The 16,312-nt window shown below is 34.0% G+C and overlaps 1 protein-coding gene across 9 annotated transcripts in view; it reads left to right on the plus strand.

Moving 5' to 3' along the window:
- Positions 1-16,312, plus strand: part of LOC148597180 (NADPH oxidase 5-like) — a 68,094-nt gene that overhangs the window by 32,290 nt on the left and 19,492 nt on the right. For all 9 annotated transcript variants that reach the window (XR_015918836.1, XM_088562770.1, XM_088562767.1 and 6 more), the window contains 4 exons: positions 6,974-7,085; positions 7,547-7,697; positions 8,911-9,121; positions 15,422-15,813. Coding sequence is in view for 8 of the 9 variants with exons in the window: in XM_088562770.1 (XP_088418896.1) it covers positions 6,974-7,085; positions 7,547-7,697; positions 8,911-9,121; positions 15,422-15,813 (866 nt within the window). In the remaining variant the exon portion in view is untranslated. The remainder of the gene's footprint in view (positions 1-6,973; positions 7,086-7,546; positions 7,698-8,910; positions 9,122-15,421; positions 15,814-16,312) is intronic.

Raw genomic sequence — 16,312 nt, forward strand, 5'->3', positions numbered from 1 at the left:
CACTGTTTAAGCATGAAACAAAATTCATGATTCTCAAGTCTGGTACATGTTTGTATAGCATGAAGCAGCCGTAAATGTATATGTCAACATTTCTTAATAAAAAACTACAAAAATATTAGCACTTATATATTTGCAAAACATAAGAATTACTTGAATTGGATCATACATATTTGTGAAACAATCATGCAGAAAAAAGTGAAAGAAATGCATATACATTATTGAAGACAGACAGGTATAAAACGCTCAGCAAATAGTGATTCATCATAAAAAAGTGGTACTCAGGAGGTATGGGTTCACTAGTAACTTTTTTGTTTTGGAGAGAAAAAAAGATGAATTTATACTCAAAGTGCATTTGTGACCAAGACATCATATTCGCTGTATTCACCACATTTCTATACCATTGACTTTCCAATTTAATTGGAATCTTAAATTGCTCAAATCTATGAGCTACAAAGTTGTTTTTAGTTAAATGATCTTTTAACTACATAGTAATTTTTACAAGAGTTTTTATCCTTGTTTGAACTGAAAAATTCCTAGAGAAAGGTAATCATTTATTGTACATACCATAGCCTAATCTAGACAACAATGATAATGACAAATTTTAGTTTTAATTTATTACAAAAAAATTTTACATCAAAGTGAGCACAAGCAAGGAAATTTATTTGCTCATTTCACCTTTGAGATTGGGCCTTTTTTCAACTTTCTACAGTCTGCAGGATTCATTTCTACTTCATGCATCTCTAAACCAAAATGTCAAGGTGTGGGTCCAATCTTACTTTGGAAATTCATCGAATATTGATAGTCAGTGATTCTCAGTGGAATTCATATTTTTGTAAGAAATGCTGATTTAAGTATTAGGAAATTTGAGGACATCGACGTACGTGTACAGCCAGGAATACCAAAAGCAATAATACAAAAGAAGACTAAAAAATATATATTGATAAACGGACTGTATAAATATACACTGCGTTAAAACAAATAGTTATTCTTTAAAAGGACTAAGTTTTGATCGGTTTATTTAGCTTACATTTTGGTTACATAAATATTTTTGATTACTTTGAGGTCTTCCTTGATTCAGTGCCTCAGCACTTTGATTTTATTATTATTTCAGCAGAAATCGAAATCAATATTTTTGACTTGAAAATCTGCCTTGTTCATTAATTCAGAAAATATAGAATCGTTGTTTTCAATAGATGAATGAACATTATTTTTCTCCAAAATTTGGGACATTTTTTTCCAAAAAGATCCCCCTGCTAATAAAATGGTCGGTGCCTACATGTAAATACAACACATACACCTTTGTCAATGATGTCAATTGCGAGGGAATTCAAGGATCGATGAAAAACCTCTGTTTTTTGTTTATCAAAATAGGGTTATCGCTTTGTCTGAAACTTGGTCGTAACTTTAGATTAAGACAAAATACAATATTCATCACTGAGGATATTGGGCCTGATGTAGTGATTGGTGGTCTTGAACTTCCACATACAAATACTGCTGAAAATAAGAAATAAGATTGGCTGGGCATTAATTCTGCTTACCACCCCCCCCCCCCCCAACACTTATGCAACCTGAAATCCTGTATCAGTATTAAAAACTGAGAATCAAGTTCCTGATCACTACATGTACATCATAAGTGATATGACATATAAACCAGGCTTTAAGTGATGCCACCGATAGAAAACAAGTACGAGAGTACATATGTACATGTATTGAATTATCAGTGTATACTATTAACTACAGGCATACATGTACGCTTAAATATTGCATTCGAAAGTTGTACATGTACCTATTGTACATGTATGCCAATAAAAGAGGGGGAGTGGAAAATACCTTCATGTGCAGGCATTTTAAATTAAGTTAGACAGGAAGTCCGCAAGTAAAATGTCAAGAAATAACGGACTGTAAAACATGGCACTACAATTTCCCAAAAATATCCTGAACCACACCCCATCCTTGTTGGAAAACTCTAAAATTTCTAGGTCAGTGCCTGACCGTGTATTCTCTGATACGACTTACATGCACAAATACATCTACTGTGAGTAATGTAATAGAGGTGTATACATGTACATGTATTTTTTATGTACTCACATGTGATTGTACTTATTTAATGAACTAGTTTTTCCTACTGCTAGAGACAAGATAATGATACATTCGGAATCTGAGTAATTTTGTATACAGTCTGTTGTTGGACAGATTAATTTTCGCATTGTATGTCCCAAAAATGAATGAAGCAAACAAATTTTGGGATTGAAGAGTGTTTTTTTCGGTGAAATGCTCCATCTGCTTTTATAAACAATGTAAATAACATTTTAATTCCAATACACTGAACATATACCAAAAAGTATAAACGTTTGTTTTTGTTAAAAGATTCAGGAAGGGGCTGGCGTCAAAAAAAAAAATAATTCTGTCCACATTTTCAGCAGTTACTCTGTACGTGTACCAAATGTCTTGTGTAACTCTACTACTCAGCTAATTTTCTCTATGTCTGTGCCCGAAATATACCGTGGCGGATCCATCTCGGGTTTTGGGTTAGGATCCCCCCCCCTTTTGGAAAATCTTTAAATTGTTTGCAATATTAGAGCGAAATAAGCAAATGACGCCTATGGTCTCTTTCTTTTTATACATTTCTTGATTGGAAACCCCCTTCTATATAAAGTTTTGAATCCTCCGGTGATATATGACATAGAGATGAAATGTAGCACAAAAGCAGTACTACGCATCGATACACATATACATGTACATTATTATGTGTTTGCACAATAAATAAAATTGTTTTCAAGATTCATTTCCATTTAAAAGGAAATACGAGACATTATTAAAAGGCCAAAATCTTTCAAAAAAAAAAAAAAAACCAAAAAAAAGCCCAAAATATGATAAAATAGAAATCAACAAAAGCTTTGATATTGAGTTCATTTCCAGCCCAAACACAAGTAGTTCCTTTGTACACATTTTTAGCTGTGACGTAATATAATATAAAAAAAAACATCCGTAGTCTAAAGGAACAACTTTTAATTGTATCCATGCGTATGACGCATGTCATATTTTTTTTATTTAAAAGAAAGATAGTTTAAATACAAGTACTTATAGTTCTAGGCAGAATTAAGGACATTGTCAGTCCTAAACACTAAGTTCTTACCGTGATGTTTTTAAATGTTTATATTTTTGCTTCAGTATGCGTGTCTTTAGACCTTATTGACCACAAATTGTAACCTAATGGTGCAATGAGTAAATATGATTAAAGTTTTTTTAAACACATTAAGTAATGATATTATTATTAAAATAAATGTACATGTATTTATGAATGTTGATTATTTATTTACTTCATTTTCCTAAATCTCTCTTCGAGATCAATTAACGCGAGAAATGGCGCGAACCTAAAAGCCTGTTTTGTTATATCGTTATTGAACACGGAAAAGTTCACATCGTCCGATTTTGATTGATGTGTTGATAAAATTCTTTCAACCTTTGTTCCAAGTATACATCGGTTCAATAGCCTTTTTCATATGCCCGACTTTGAGTTCGTTTTTTTTTTGGAGGATTTTATGCAAAGGGGAGTAACTTTCTACAAATCTGTCATCCGGCAGACTCGTTTACTGTCACATTGGAGCAATGGACAGCAGTAGACTTCAAATTCAAGTTTTCAATCTATTAAAGCTACGGTAATAACTTGGATACTTTTAAATAACTTATTGCAAACCATTCAGTGGTCCTTTTCTTTTTCCTTTTTTTTTGATTAAGTATTAAAGACTACCCGAATGTGTGATGACTAAGTATAACATGTATTGCGTACGGTTTTCCATATTGGCTTAGATATTGGTCCAATGCTAGCCATATTGGACAGGGGCATAGGCGAAGACCAATTACTCAGTCAATATGGCAAACCTTACGCAATTATACCTTTATTGACTAACTAGACCAATACAGCATATTGGCCGAGGCCAATATGACTTATTAAACGGCTTAATCCCGTATTGGAGGCTAAATTGCGTATTTTACTCTTCCGAATTTTTGTGAAATGGGCCACATGTACTTACCAAAGTGAAAATAGTTTCTGTTTCCAACAAAAATGTTTACTGTTTTCCCTCTCCCCAATGAGATCGACAACCAGGTTATCGGGTGTTGGTGGGTTATGTCCCTTTGAAAAACGCGATAAAATGGCTTGCATCCCGTAAATATGAAAAACAACCATTTTGGTTTCAATCCATGCAAAATTCTGATTCAGCAAACTGTGGATGTGATACAAGGCGTAGAAAAACACAATGAAAAAACCAAAATTTGTTTTGGTCTTCTGTATTATTCAGGTGCAATCGATGCATTCAGCTGCCTCTTAAACATATAAATCAAGATTAATTAAAAAAAATACTCTATAAATTGGAAAAACAAAAACTGGTAATGTGACATGTAACTGGTTTTGAATTGAAATGTAGATTTTTAAAAAGCATGTATCACATCCCTTCTGAAATTTATGTTAACTATCATGCAATGTTTCTGTATTGATTTTTCAAAAACAGTTATCATTTTGGATGCCATGGACTTGCGAAATATAAGAATCAAACGAGGTTCATTGCAGGATCTAAAATTAGACCCCCCTCGAGTTCATCTTTAATGAGAAAAAAAACCGAGGATTCTGAATTATTCGTGATCTGAACAAAAAGTAGAATGGATATATCCAGTGACCGAAAGAAACTATTTTAATTAGATTAATGTTGATGTGTATAAACATACTTGGTCAGGGACGTTATGGTAATGCAACACTACCACTATTCTCAGGTTTTCCTAGGCCCTTATCCTGCAGAGGAAAATTAAGCATTTCAAATTTGTCATTAAGAAATTGAAAACAATTTACATGTATTATGGTTACCTTGGAGATCAAGGCTCTCTCAATTCTGAAAGCTTAATACCAAAATGAACTTCTTTTTTCACATACATGTAGTTGGCGCATTTTCTTAAAAATAAAAAAAAAACATAAACAAAAGAGAGACAAAATGAACAATGCCAATTTGTATTATTTTTCGACATAAAGTAAATACATGTAGTTGGCCGCCTCACGTGGTCGTCAGAGAGAGTTGAGAGGGGTCGAAGCGTCTTGTTTGAACCCCTCCTGTAATAGTTTCTGGATATTAAGTGTGAGTGTTTGTAAGAATCAGGAAAAATTAGAAACATGCATTTCAAAACCCCACCGATCTGACAATATAATTTCAACCAAGGATACTGTCTCTGTTTGGAAAGACCTTTGTTTAATCTCTGCATCACTGGCTTTGCTAAGAATTTTTTCAATAGAATCTTAGAAAAATGGTTTTTTTTGACAAAGTTATCTGCCCTTGAAATGTTCATTTTCAGTGCATTTCAATGAAATTGCAACTAAATGGTCGAACATAATATGGAAAATCTTGTCTGTTTTCCTTGATTCTGATGGTGCAAATAGTCAAATTACACTATCAAAATGGTGTTTTTTTTCATACCAAGTTTTACCCACTGCCCCTTCTTACAGGAACTAACACTTTAACTAAAAAAAAGCTGTTTTGTCCGACCAATGTGTGCAGAACGTCAACTTACATTTGTTTATAATTTAATCTTGAACGGATCCTCGTTAATTTTTTTACTACATGTACTTTTTAGCTAATTATTGATGTGTAGATACCTCTTATTTCAAAACCAAACATGCTAGTCTTACTACGATATTTTTTCATCATGTCACTTCTTTCTTTGCTTCTCTGGCATTCACTTGTACACAACTGATATTAAGTACTTCTCCGTCAAAAATCGGACAAAATTTATATAAAAGGTGTGGCACATGAAGGTAAAAAACGCAGATATGTTATTGCTTTAACCAATTAATTATACCTGATAACCTCCAGAAATACATTTTGTAACCATTAAAGTTTTTGTAAAATTTGCCTTTTTAAGACATTGATTGGTCAAATTCAGTTGAAATGCACTACGGAAAATGGCCTAAAAATTTTCCCACACTCTTTCCCTATATAAGCAGTCAAAAAATATCTACGTCACAGATACTTCAACATAAATTTAAATGGCTTTTCAGTTGTTTTCTAGATGTACTGAATATATTTGTGGCAAGAATGACTAATTTGATGTGCCACCCTGAAAAAAACACATTTTATCGAAATCATTTACTTACATTTTGTTTGGTTGTTTTTTTTTTTTGGTTTTTTGTTTTTTTTTTTGTTTGAACTATTTTCATTTATAGTCATTTCAATTTTTATGATTTGAAGAAGTATTAAAAACTACCCGAATGTGTGATGACTAAGTATAACATGTAGTGCGTACGGTTTTCCAAATTGGCTTAGATATTGGTCCAAGGCTAGCCATATTGGACAGGGGCGTAGGCGAAGACCAATTACTCAGTCAATATGGCAAACCTTACTCAATTATACCTTTATTGAATAACTAGACCAATACAGCATATTGGCCGAGGCCAATATGACTTATTAAACGGCTTAATCCCGTATTGGAGGCTAAATTGCGTATTGGCGCACTTTTGTATTTTGTATTCTTGTTGGCAGTTTTGATCACATTTAAGTTTAGCCTAATATTCGAACGTTAGTCAATAAATATACATAATGACTTGACTCATTCGAGTCATTACGTGTACAAATATATTTTACATAATGAAAAATGTGATTGTAGTGAACTATAGTGAGGTTACATTAGTATTACATGAGAAGAGGTCCCAGCGCCACAGGATATGAAAAAAATTACTTACGTTTGAGAAAAATCTTGACTGTTTGTGACGTCATCAATTTTAAAGCCTTTGATTGGAGTTACCATGGAAGTGAAGAATTTTCTCAGATTTGTTTTAACTGTTGTGGCTAAAAGCTATTGCAATTGTTTATTTGTTTGTTTTTATTTTGTTTCATTGTTTTTGTATATAACAAAATACAGGGATGATCTCCCTTTATAAATGATTATAATGAAAATGTATAGTGTACACTTTGTATATTAAAAACAAAAGGGATGAAGAAACAAAATGGCTGACGTGGATGGAAGTTCAGTTCAAGAAGATTGCTGGTGACGATGGCGAAATCAGCCTGGAGGAATTTAAATCAGCACTTGGTGTCAAACAGGTAAGAATGATTTTTCTAATCCCTGCAAATGCATGTACAAGTCTCTAAGCCACAAGCTCCCCGGGTTACATTAGTCACTGAAGACTAACCTTTTAAAGTTTGCAGGAAATATTTAAAATTACATGCACACCAGAACGCTTTTTGTAAGAGTCAAGCGATCAGAGTGAAATTTGGCAAACATCTGCTGATTGGAGCCTACATGTACAGTATTCACTTTCGGTTACAGTATCTGTTATTTTCAAGTTCTTTTTAATTAATCAGTATACAGTGTTTAGCATCACGGGTACCACCAAGAGAATCTCTGGTGTTTCATGTATGTGTGATGAAATCTTTAAATACATGTAGCTTCATATGTACATGTTCCATAATCACATCATTTCCTGTTCAAAACTGCATCTGCACTCAGGCGAATATTGGATGCTAACATTTTATAATTGTCTTTTGTTTGTATCTTTTTTCAGTCATTTTTCGCCGAAAGATTTTTCTACCTTTTTGACAGCGATAAAAGCGGCTCTATAGAATGTGACGAGTTGATGACGGGTCTGAGAAAATTAACAAAAGGTTCTCCGACAGAAAAGCTAAAATTTCTCTTTGATGTCTATGACGCGGATGGTAAGGTTACTTTAAATTTGGTTTATGACTACTGTACACAAGCCTATCCCCCCGCAGACCTATTACCGTTTCTCTTTAAGTACGTGTCATTACACCAGACTAATGGTTCTGTTATACTGTGAACGAAAACATTCACATGGCATGAGCACTTCTATATGTACATGTATATAACAAAAAATCAGTGATGTTCTTTGCTGTGTATTTTTGCTAATTTGAATAATGAGGCGGAGTTTAGTACTTAGTGATAGACGTGAAAACTATAGCGAATGTACTAACTGTATTCACGGCCATAAATGCCACATATGAAGTTCATATGGTTTGCAACATGCGGGTATGTTTATTATATGAATCGAGCATGATATGGAACATGTAATCATATGTTTCATTTAACATATGATTATTACATGATTATCATATGAATATCATATGTTTTTTTTTTCACAAACAAAAGTTTCATATCATATTTATGTTTTCAAGTTGAAAGTGTACATGCTGGTATGATAATATATGATTCGAACAACATATAATAATCTGAGGTTGCACAAGATATTGACTGGGCTAAAGAACAAAACGGCAAATTACAATCTGGATAAAAAAAACACTGCACATTTTAAAAATTGAAAAGCTTAAAAAGGAAAAGCTTATAAAAGAACACACAAACTGTGCAACTTAAACAGGAGCAGGAAGTTTTAGAAGAACTTATTTTTCTGTGTTCATATAATCTACATTTTGTTTATACTATACATACATGTACAGTACATGTATGACTGCAGCATTGAAGTATGCTGAGCAGTGGATAAAATATTTGAAAACAAACGAAATTGTGTTGAGAGTCTGAAAATGCAAAATATAAAAAAGTATTACCGACGATTAAAGCCATGTTGAGGCAAACATAAAGCCTTATTCACACATGTCTGCCACCCTAACCTCCCCCCCCCCCCCACGTCTCTTACTTTTATTTTTGTTTTGTTTTTGTTTTAAAGCGCTGGATACAGGATGTATGGTGTTCCAGTATTTAGACCCCTTCTTTGTTGTTAATTTCTTGCAGAATTTCAAAAGAAATGAGCAAATAATATCCTGGAACCCATCTGGATCCCCCGTTTGCAAAATCTCTGGACCTGTCCCCGTTTTCGTTTGATATATGTACATGTACATGTACAAGTAACAAGATGGAGGATCAGTCACTGCTACATGTATTCATTACAATTTACAGGGAGTGGAACTATTGACATAGACGAACTAAAAACTGTGTTAAGATCTTGTATGGAGGAGAGTTCACTCAAGCTTAGTGAAGATGACCTTGACAGTCTAACGGCTTTGTTGTTTGAATCGGCTGACGAGGATGACAGTGGTGCCATAACTTTTGAAGAGTTGAAAGCAGAACTGGAGAAGCACCCTGGTGTATTGGAAAATCTGACAATAAGGTACAAATAAATATTTGAATACATGTAAATATTCGTTACTGCTTGGGTATGATGAACAAATAGACTTATTCGAAAATAGACGCTTTTGTTGTCAATTGTTGTGTAGTCAATGAGCATACGTAATATACAATTCCACAAAGAAATGTTTTGGTTTACCCTAGCTCCTACCCCGCGGAAGTATATGTCACTCATGCTCATCGACTTCTCTGTACTATATTGCCAGTTCCCATTAAAATGTTTTCTGCATCATGAAAATTGATTTGTCCAACGTGTCATAGTTTTCCTTTCCTCTTTCGTCTACTCCGGACTTGACTTTGTATGAGCAACACGACCGGTGTTTCAGAAAAGCAGAGGAAGCTTAATCTACCAGTGCACCTGGTCCATGCTCCCAGTTTTTAGTGGTCTGAAATGCTCATTTACTTTTGTTTCTTTGTATGTATTATTTTAGTTACTTTATGTTCTTTTTGTGTTTGTCTGTTTTCCATGCCTGGATTACATTCTTTTGATTTCCGCTAGAATCTTGGTTCCCTTGATCCCTCTGTAACCAGTGGGTGTTTGTTTCTGAATTGTTTGGTCATGTGACAATATATTGTTCTGAAATCGGGTCTGAAATACTTATTTTTTGCAATGAACATGCTGATTTTAAACTTAGTTTGGTATGAAGTCACTAACTTGTACACTGTAGGCGGAGATCATTCTTAATAATCTGATCTAATGAATACAGAATGCATATACATGTACCTGTAGGTCACTTCGTACTTTATGTTGTCTACACTTAAATGATTAAGCAGAGTATTTTCAAGGATTTTATTGAATATAACATGCATGTCTTAATTTATTTTTTTTACCTTTTGTATTCAAATGATTTCATTTTTATATAAAAAAATAAAATTATGCAATTACGCAATGACACCATACGGGGTGTCTCAGGTTACATCTTTAAGAAAATTATAAGAGAATTGTTTACGTTTGATTGGACGACAATAAAAGTATACAAGTATACACAGGCAAAATAACAACATTAAACATGTGTTTGTCTCGTATCACATTACATTATGTACGAGATTTTTGATGTTTTAATGTTTAAATGTCATTATGTAAAAGATTAAATTATCAACTTCTCACCAATCAACGATTCTAACAAAGCTTCGTCTAATCAAAGTACTCCTGTACTGAATCAATTTATGTCGATTATATGAATTTTTGCATCTCAAATAATCATCATATTGCAAAAATTGAGATAAGATAAAAGGAAAGAACCGGGATAAACTTCAAACGTATCTAAACACAATATTTTTATAATTTGTTAAAAGTATAAAATTTAATTAAGCGAACTCCAGGTTGAAACTCTGTAAAATCATTCAAACTTGAGCCTCTATAAGTCCTGCTCTTGTCACCTCTCTTCTAGCTGCAGTTAATTCTCGGCTGATAAGCTGTAGCTTATGTGCTACAAACTGTCGCATAGAAGCCATATTTTTATTTCCTTTCGATATCACGACCGGGCTGATAGGCGTACTATATTTGTAAAATCTATTAAGATTCAGATTGGTACACAATTTGTTTTCGACCTAGCAGTCAGTTATTAGTTCGTTTGATTGGGCTTTTTTTTTGGGGGGGGTGTAGTTTGAAGAAATATATATGGGATAAGAATATCCTCTGTGGCCATAAATCATAGAACGTACTCTTTCGGTATAACGGTCTTATGCAAAGTAAGGCTTCATTTCTTGTATAAATGTTGCTGTTCTGAACTGCACGAAACAGTGACGGATACATCAGGATGGTTTCGGGGATTGGATCATACATTATTGCAAACAAATGAGCTAATAATAGCCTGAGACCCTTCCCTAAATAACAACGCATGAAATGCAAAGACAGCTCTTCCAATTGGTACTCAGCACACCAGCTTTTTATATTTAATGATTTCCTTCACAGCTTTACATTAAATAGCTTATTATGCGTCTAACATTCCTAGACAACTTCGGTATCGAAAGTTAACGACTGGTCTTATCAGGTAAATGCATAGAAATGACCAACAGGTATTGATAAGAGGTTAGAGGTCAACTATTTCTAATTGGATCGCGTTGTTAATTCAAACCAAATTAATCAGCATATTTAGTTTGGAGTTAAAGTTGTGTATTGATTTGTTTATTTGGGCTTAAATAACATAAAATTGATCCTAATATTTTAGAAAAACCGGACGGTAAAGGGTACCTTAGTGTTTGCATTTGAACGTTAACGATGTATGTCAATGGAACTATTTCCCTGCGGTGGTGTAAGAGATAGTTTCAGATGCTAACAGGCTTTTCAAATCTATAGGCTGTGGCGACTGCTATACATTTGTGTATATCAATTATGATCTTCGATCTAAATTGATAAAAAATCAGGCAAAGTTGGATTCTTCATACCTTAAAATGTACCTCACTATAGTTTATAAGTACAAACTTTTAACTAACTTCCAACGCAAGTGTAGAAAATGTTCCCCAGTTGTGAGCTGTTCTCGCAAATTTTTTATTAGGGCGTGTCGATGTTTTTTTTTTCGGAAAGGGCAATCAGTTATGCCATTTTGTTAACATCTGTAATTAGTTACATTGCGTACACCATGAATGTACATTTAATTCAGTGGCGATTAAACATCTGATAATTTCTGTCATTATTTTCCTACAGCCGATTCGAAGTATGTAAGTAGCATGATAAAGCCATTTAAGTAGCACTCCAGCTAAGGATCATGCAAAATCTGATTCATGGATAAAAAGCCTGCATATTTTTATTTTTGATATATTGTTTGAAATGTCATAGTAAACAGAAATAAATATGTGACTTTTCATATAACCCGTGCTCTTAGGAGAGAAAAATTACATAGAATTCACTGTAGATTTCAAAATTAAGGGAGATAACTCTGTAAGGGCGCTCAAGTACAGTGGAATCTACTGTATTTTCAATGTCGATTATCTCCTAAGAGCAGGCAGATTTCAATGAATAATTACACATTTCATAGTATAGACCCATAAAACAACTTAATTACAAAAATAAAAAATATGTAGCCTTTTTTGGGGTGTATCACATTTTTCAGATTTCGCATGATTCTTACAAAGACAGTTACTTAAAACATGTTAATTGTAGGTGACGTTGCAGTGGTAAATTTCACGTATATTTCAGATTTCACTGATATTAGATAATGGCAATGTTTACCATTTTTTGTGTAAAAATACACGTCTTATTTATGGAATTGCAATAAGGGAAAAAATAGATGTAAAGATAAACGATAATATCTTGAATAATTGACGAAATGTGAGAAAAAAGATCTCCAAAATAGTTCATTTAGGACACAAAGCAGGTTTTGTTTATATTCAATAAATATGATATTGTTGTACATTGTACTACATCTAGTGCAGACACGACACAATAGTAACTCATTATAATCTATAAAGAAACAATGATAAACTATTGTCCTAAAATTGCGCTTAACATAAGCATGTCCCTACTCAAAGATTGGGTGGTACTTCATATTAGAATCACCTTGTCCGTCTGTCCGTCCTGCATTCTATCAGTTTGAATAACATCGCAATTATCTTATCTCCAAATGGATCGATCGATTTTTGTCCCCCGCCGCAACGCGGAGCGGGGACATAAAAATGTTGGTGTCCGTCCGTGCGTCCGAAGCTTGTGGACGCAACTCATCAGAAACGGCTGAACGGAATTCGACCACATTTTGTAGGATTGTTTCTCATTATATGTAGTTCACTATACTTAACCACTATTTTGATTCGACAATTGTTATGGGAGTTATGGGACTTTGTTCATTTTTCACATTATTCGCAATAGGAACACCTTGTGGACGCAACTCCTCAGAAACCGCTGAAGAGAATTTGACTAAATTTTGTATTATTGTTTGTCACCATATGTAGTCGATCATACTTAAACGCTATTTTGATTCGACAATTTTTATGGGAGTTATGGGACTTTGTTCATTTTTCACATTATTCGCATAGGAACACCTTGTGGCCGCAACTCCTCAGAAACCGCTAAACGGAATTTGACCAAATTTTGTAGGATTGTTAGTCACCATACGTAGTTGATCATACTTAAACGATATTTTGATTCGACAATTTTTATGGGAGTTATGGGACTTTGTGTATTTGTCACGTTCTTTTTTTGCGGATTTTTTTGTTGTTGTATGAAGAATTCTTAACCTAACTTAATTTGATTCATTAAGATACATTAACCTTGAATCACCACATGGACTTATGAAAGCACATAAGTTTTGAATCTGCAATTAAAACGTGTCAAACATATGTAATTCAACTCTATCTACAGCGGCGGGGGACATATTGCTACGCGTAGCATTCTTGTTTATTTGGTATGTGGCTTTATATTGCTAGTGCTTGCGCTGTTCGAAAGCAATTTTGGTTGCTGTCGGATATCAACTTCCTGTACTAGTGGGTAAAACTAGCATTAAAACGTGTGTAAGTTTCTTTTAAACACTAACTGAACTCCATGTACAAATGTATAGATTACATTTGTAGGTTTGGTTTAAAAAGACCGAAAAAACAACAAAAAACAAAAAACAAAAAAACAAAAAACAAAAACAAATACAGTATTAGGAATGGATCATCGATGACCACTCAAGGAACGTTCGGGATGTTTTAGGAAATTGTAAAAGTCTAGATTTAATGCACACAAACATATTTTACCATTATACTTGAGTAACGTGAGGGACCGACCGCCACTCTCTGTCTTAGTCTTATCTTACTCGATATAATGCGGTACTGTTATCAGAGTATTCAATCTACAATAGGTCCCTTGTAGCTTATACTACACACCCACATATCACTATCATCTGATGAATAGATTAACAATACGTAAAATGTACGTGACAAAGTCATGTGCACAATCTTATGTTTACGGATAATATAAGCTAAGAATCAAATACGGGAAATCAGAAACACAATAAATGGAGTGTGTGTGTATTATTTGGTAAACGTTTTTCGTGTGTCTAAGTATTTTGCTTGCTGGAAACCTGAGCGTCAAGGAGTATATGGCGATATAATAGGTAAAGAAACACCCTCAAATAAGACGAGGAGGGCCTTAGAACCAAGACGTTATTTAGATATGACCAAACAATGTGAGTGACAGCATCTTCCTTATACAAATCTGCTCGTGTTACAGGGTATATGATAGCGTTATCAACATAACTGAAGACTACTCGAACAACGGGAGCCACTCCTGCACCCACTTCTGATTGCATCTCTTTGTCAGGAAAGCTTAAGTTTAGCTCACCTGGCCAGAGGCCATGTGATCAATTGCCATCATTTGGCGTCGGTAATATGTTAAGCCTTGTTAGAGTTATTGCCCTTTCTAGACGTTTTTTCCCAATTTTTAATATTATTTCTTTCACAAATATTCTCCTCTGAAACTTCTAAACCAACCAGAACCCAACTTGGTATAAATCTTTCTTGGGATGTTCCGCAGTTACTAATAATAAACATATGGGCCAGAGAGAAGTTTTTGTCACATATCTCCAAAGCTGTAAGGTATGGCAAAATTCTAACACATGGTAAAAGTGTTCAGCATGATTATACCTATATGCGGTCAAATTTTCATTTTAATCTGATTCGTTGAAAAAACATGGCCGCCGTTACTAAAAATAGAACATAGAGGTCAAGCAGAAGTTAGTCGCATATAACCCCAAAACCGTAAGGTTTAGCCAAATTGTATTAATTGCTAAAATGATCTTCATTTTAAGGCTTACAAAAGTCTCCATTAGGTCAAAGTTGTCGAAATACTCCTTGTTAGAGTTATTGCCCTTGAACGGTGAAAAATGTTATCAATATTTTGAAAACTATGGTAGATAGAAAGAAACTTAATTTTAATTGTTGAAATGATCTTAATGACAAGGCCTACAAAAGTGTGAGGAAATCCAAGTTGTTAGACGACTCCTTGTTAGAGTAATAGCTCTTGGAAGGCGAAAATTGATGTTTTTAGCAGCTTTCAGCCAACATCTTTAAATCTATAATAGATAGAAAGATACTTTAAATTGAAGATTTGATCCTTATGATAGGACATACAATGTACCAACGTCTTCTGTGAGTCTTCTAATTCGTTGTTAGAATTATTGCCCTCGAAAGGCAAATTTTTAAGCAGGTGAGCGTTTCAGGCTCCTGGGAGCCTCTTGCTATTGTTTTTCTTCTTTGTGTTCGGAGAAGTACAAAAGTACATTATGTGCGTGCATTAAGCACATAGTCCGCCTTTTTTGTTTTTTTAATCTATATTTAATTATAAACATGTTTTTGTTTTTTACAGTGCGGCACAATGGCTTAAACCACCGTCGGGGACGAAAAAGAAAAAAGGTTTCACAAAATACTTCACAAAGAAGTATATTGTGAACAACATCAGACTGGTCGTATTCTTCATCTTCTATGTCCTACTAAACATCGGCCTTGGTGGCTATGCAGCGTACAACTACAAAGCTTCAAATGGCTTCATCATTACTGCACGAATCTGTGGCATGAACCTCAATTTCAATTGTATGTTCATTTTAGTACTCATGCTCCGGAAGTCTATGACCTACCTGCGCATGACACGACTTGGAAACTTTTTCCCGCTTGATGATCACGTGATGTTCCATAAACTTGTTGGGAAAATGATTTTGTTTTATAGTATAGTTCATACTTTTGCACATCTCGGAAACGCAAGTAAGTTCACATACAAAACCGCTTAATAAAATAATTTAATACTGATATAACGAAAGAGTAATCAAGGGAACCATGGTTATAGCGGTAATAAAAAAAAACTGGGAGCATGGACCAGGTGCACCGGTAGGGTAATACGTTTTCCCCTTTTATCAATAAGGGTTAGCGTATGGTCTTATCTAATCATTGTTTCTGCTTCTGTTGGTCATTTTTTATTTCATTATATACCTGTTTTTTCTCCAATCATTGACTTGAACTTCGAATTCACATCGTTTCCGATAATTGTGGTCATTTATTATAATACACAAGAATATCAAAGGTGAACAATTCGCATTCAGTGCAAATCTGTAGAGGCAAGCTAGGATTTAGACATTTTGGAAAAAATTGCTTTCCATGCTTTTATATGCTAATTTCTAAAAAAATAACATTTTTTTTTAAAGGATACGATTCCACTGACCTGAACCATGAACTTCCGAAATGTAGTTTCGTGAGAGGACTGGCC

Source organism: Perna viridis, chromosome 15 (genome assembly GCF_037379345.1).
Source record: "Perna viridis isolate PV_CMFRI_1.1 ecotype Kerala chromosome 15, ASM3737934v1, whole genome shotgun sequence".
Lineage (NCBI taxonomy): Eukaryota > Metazoa > Mollusca > Bivalvia > Mytilida > Mytilidae > Perna > Perna viridis.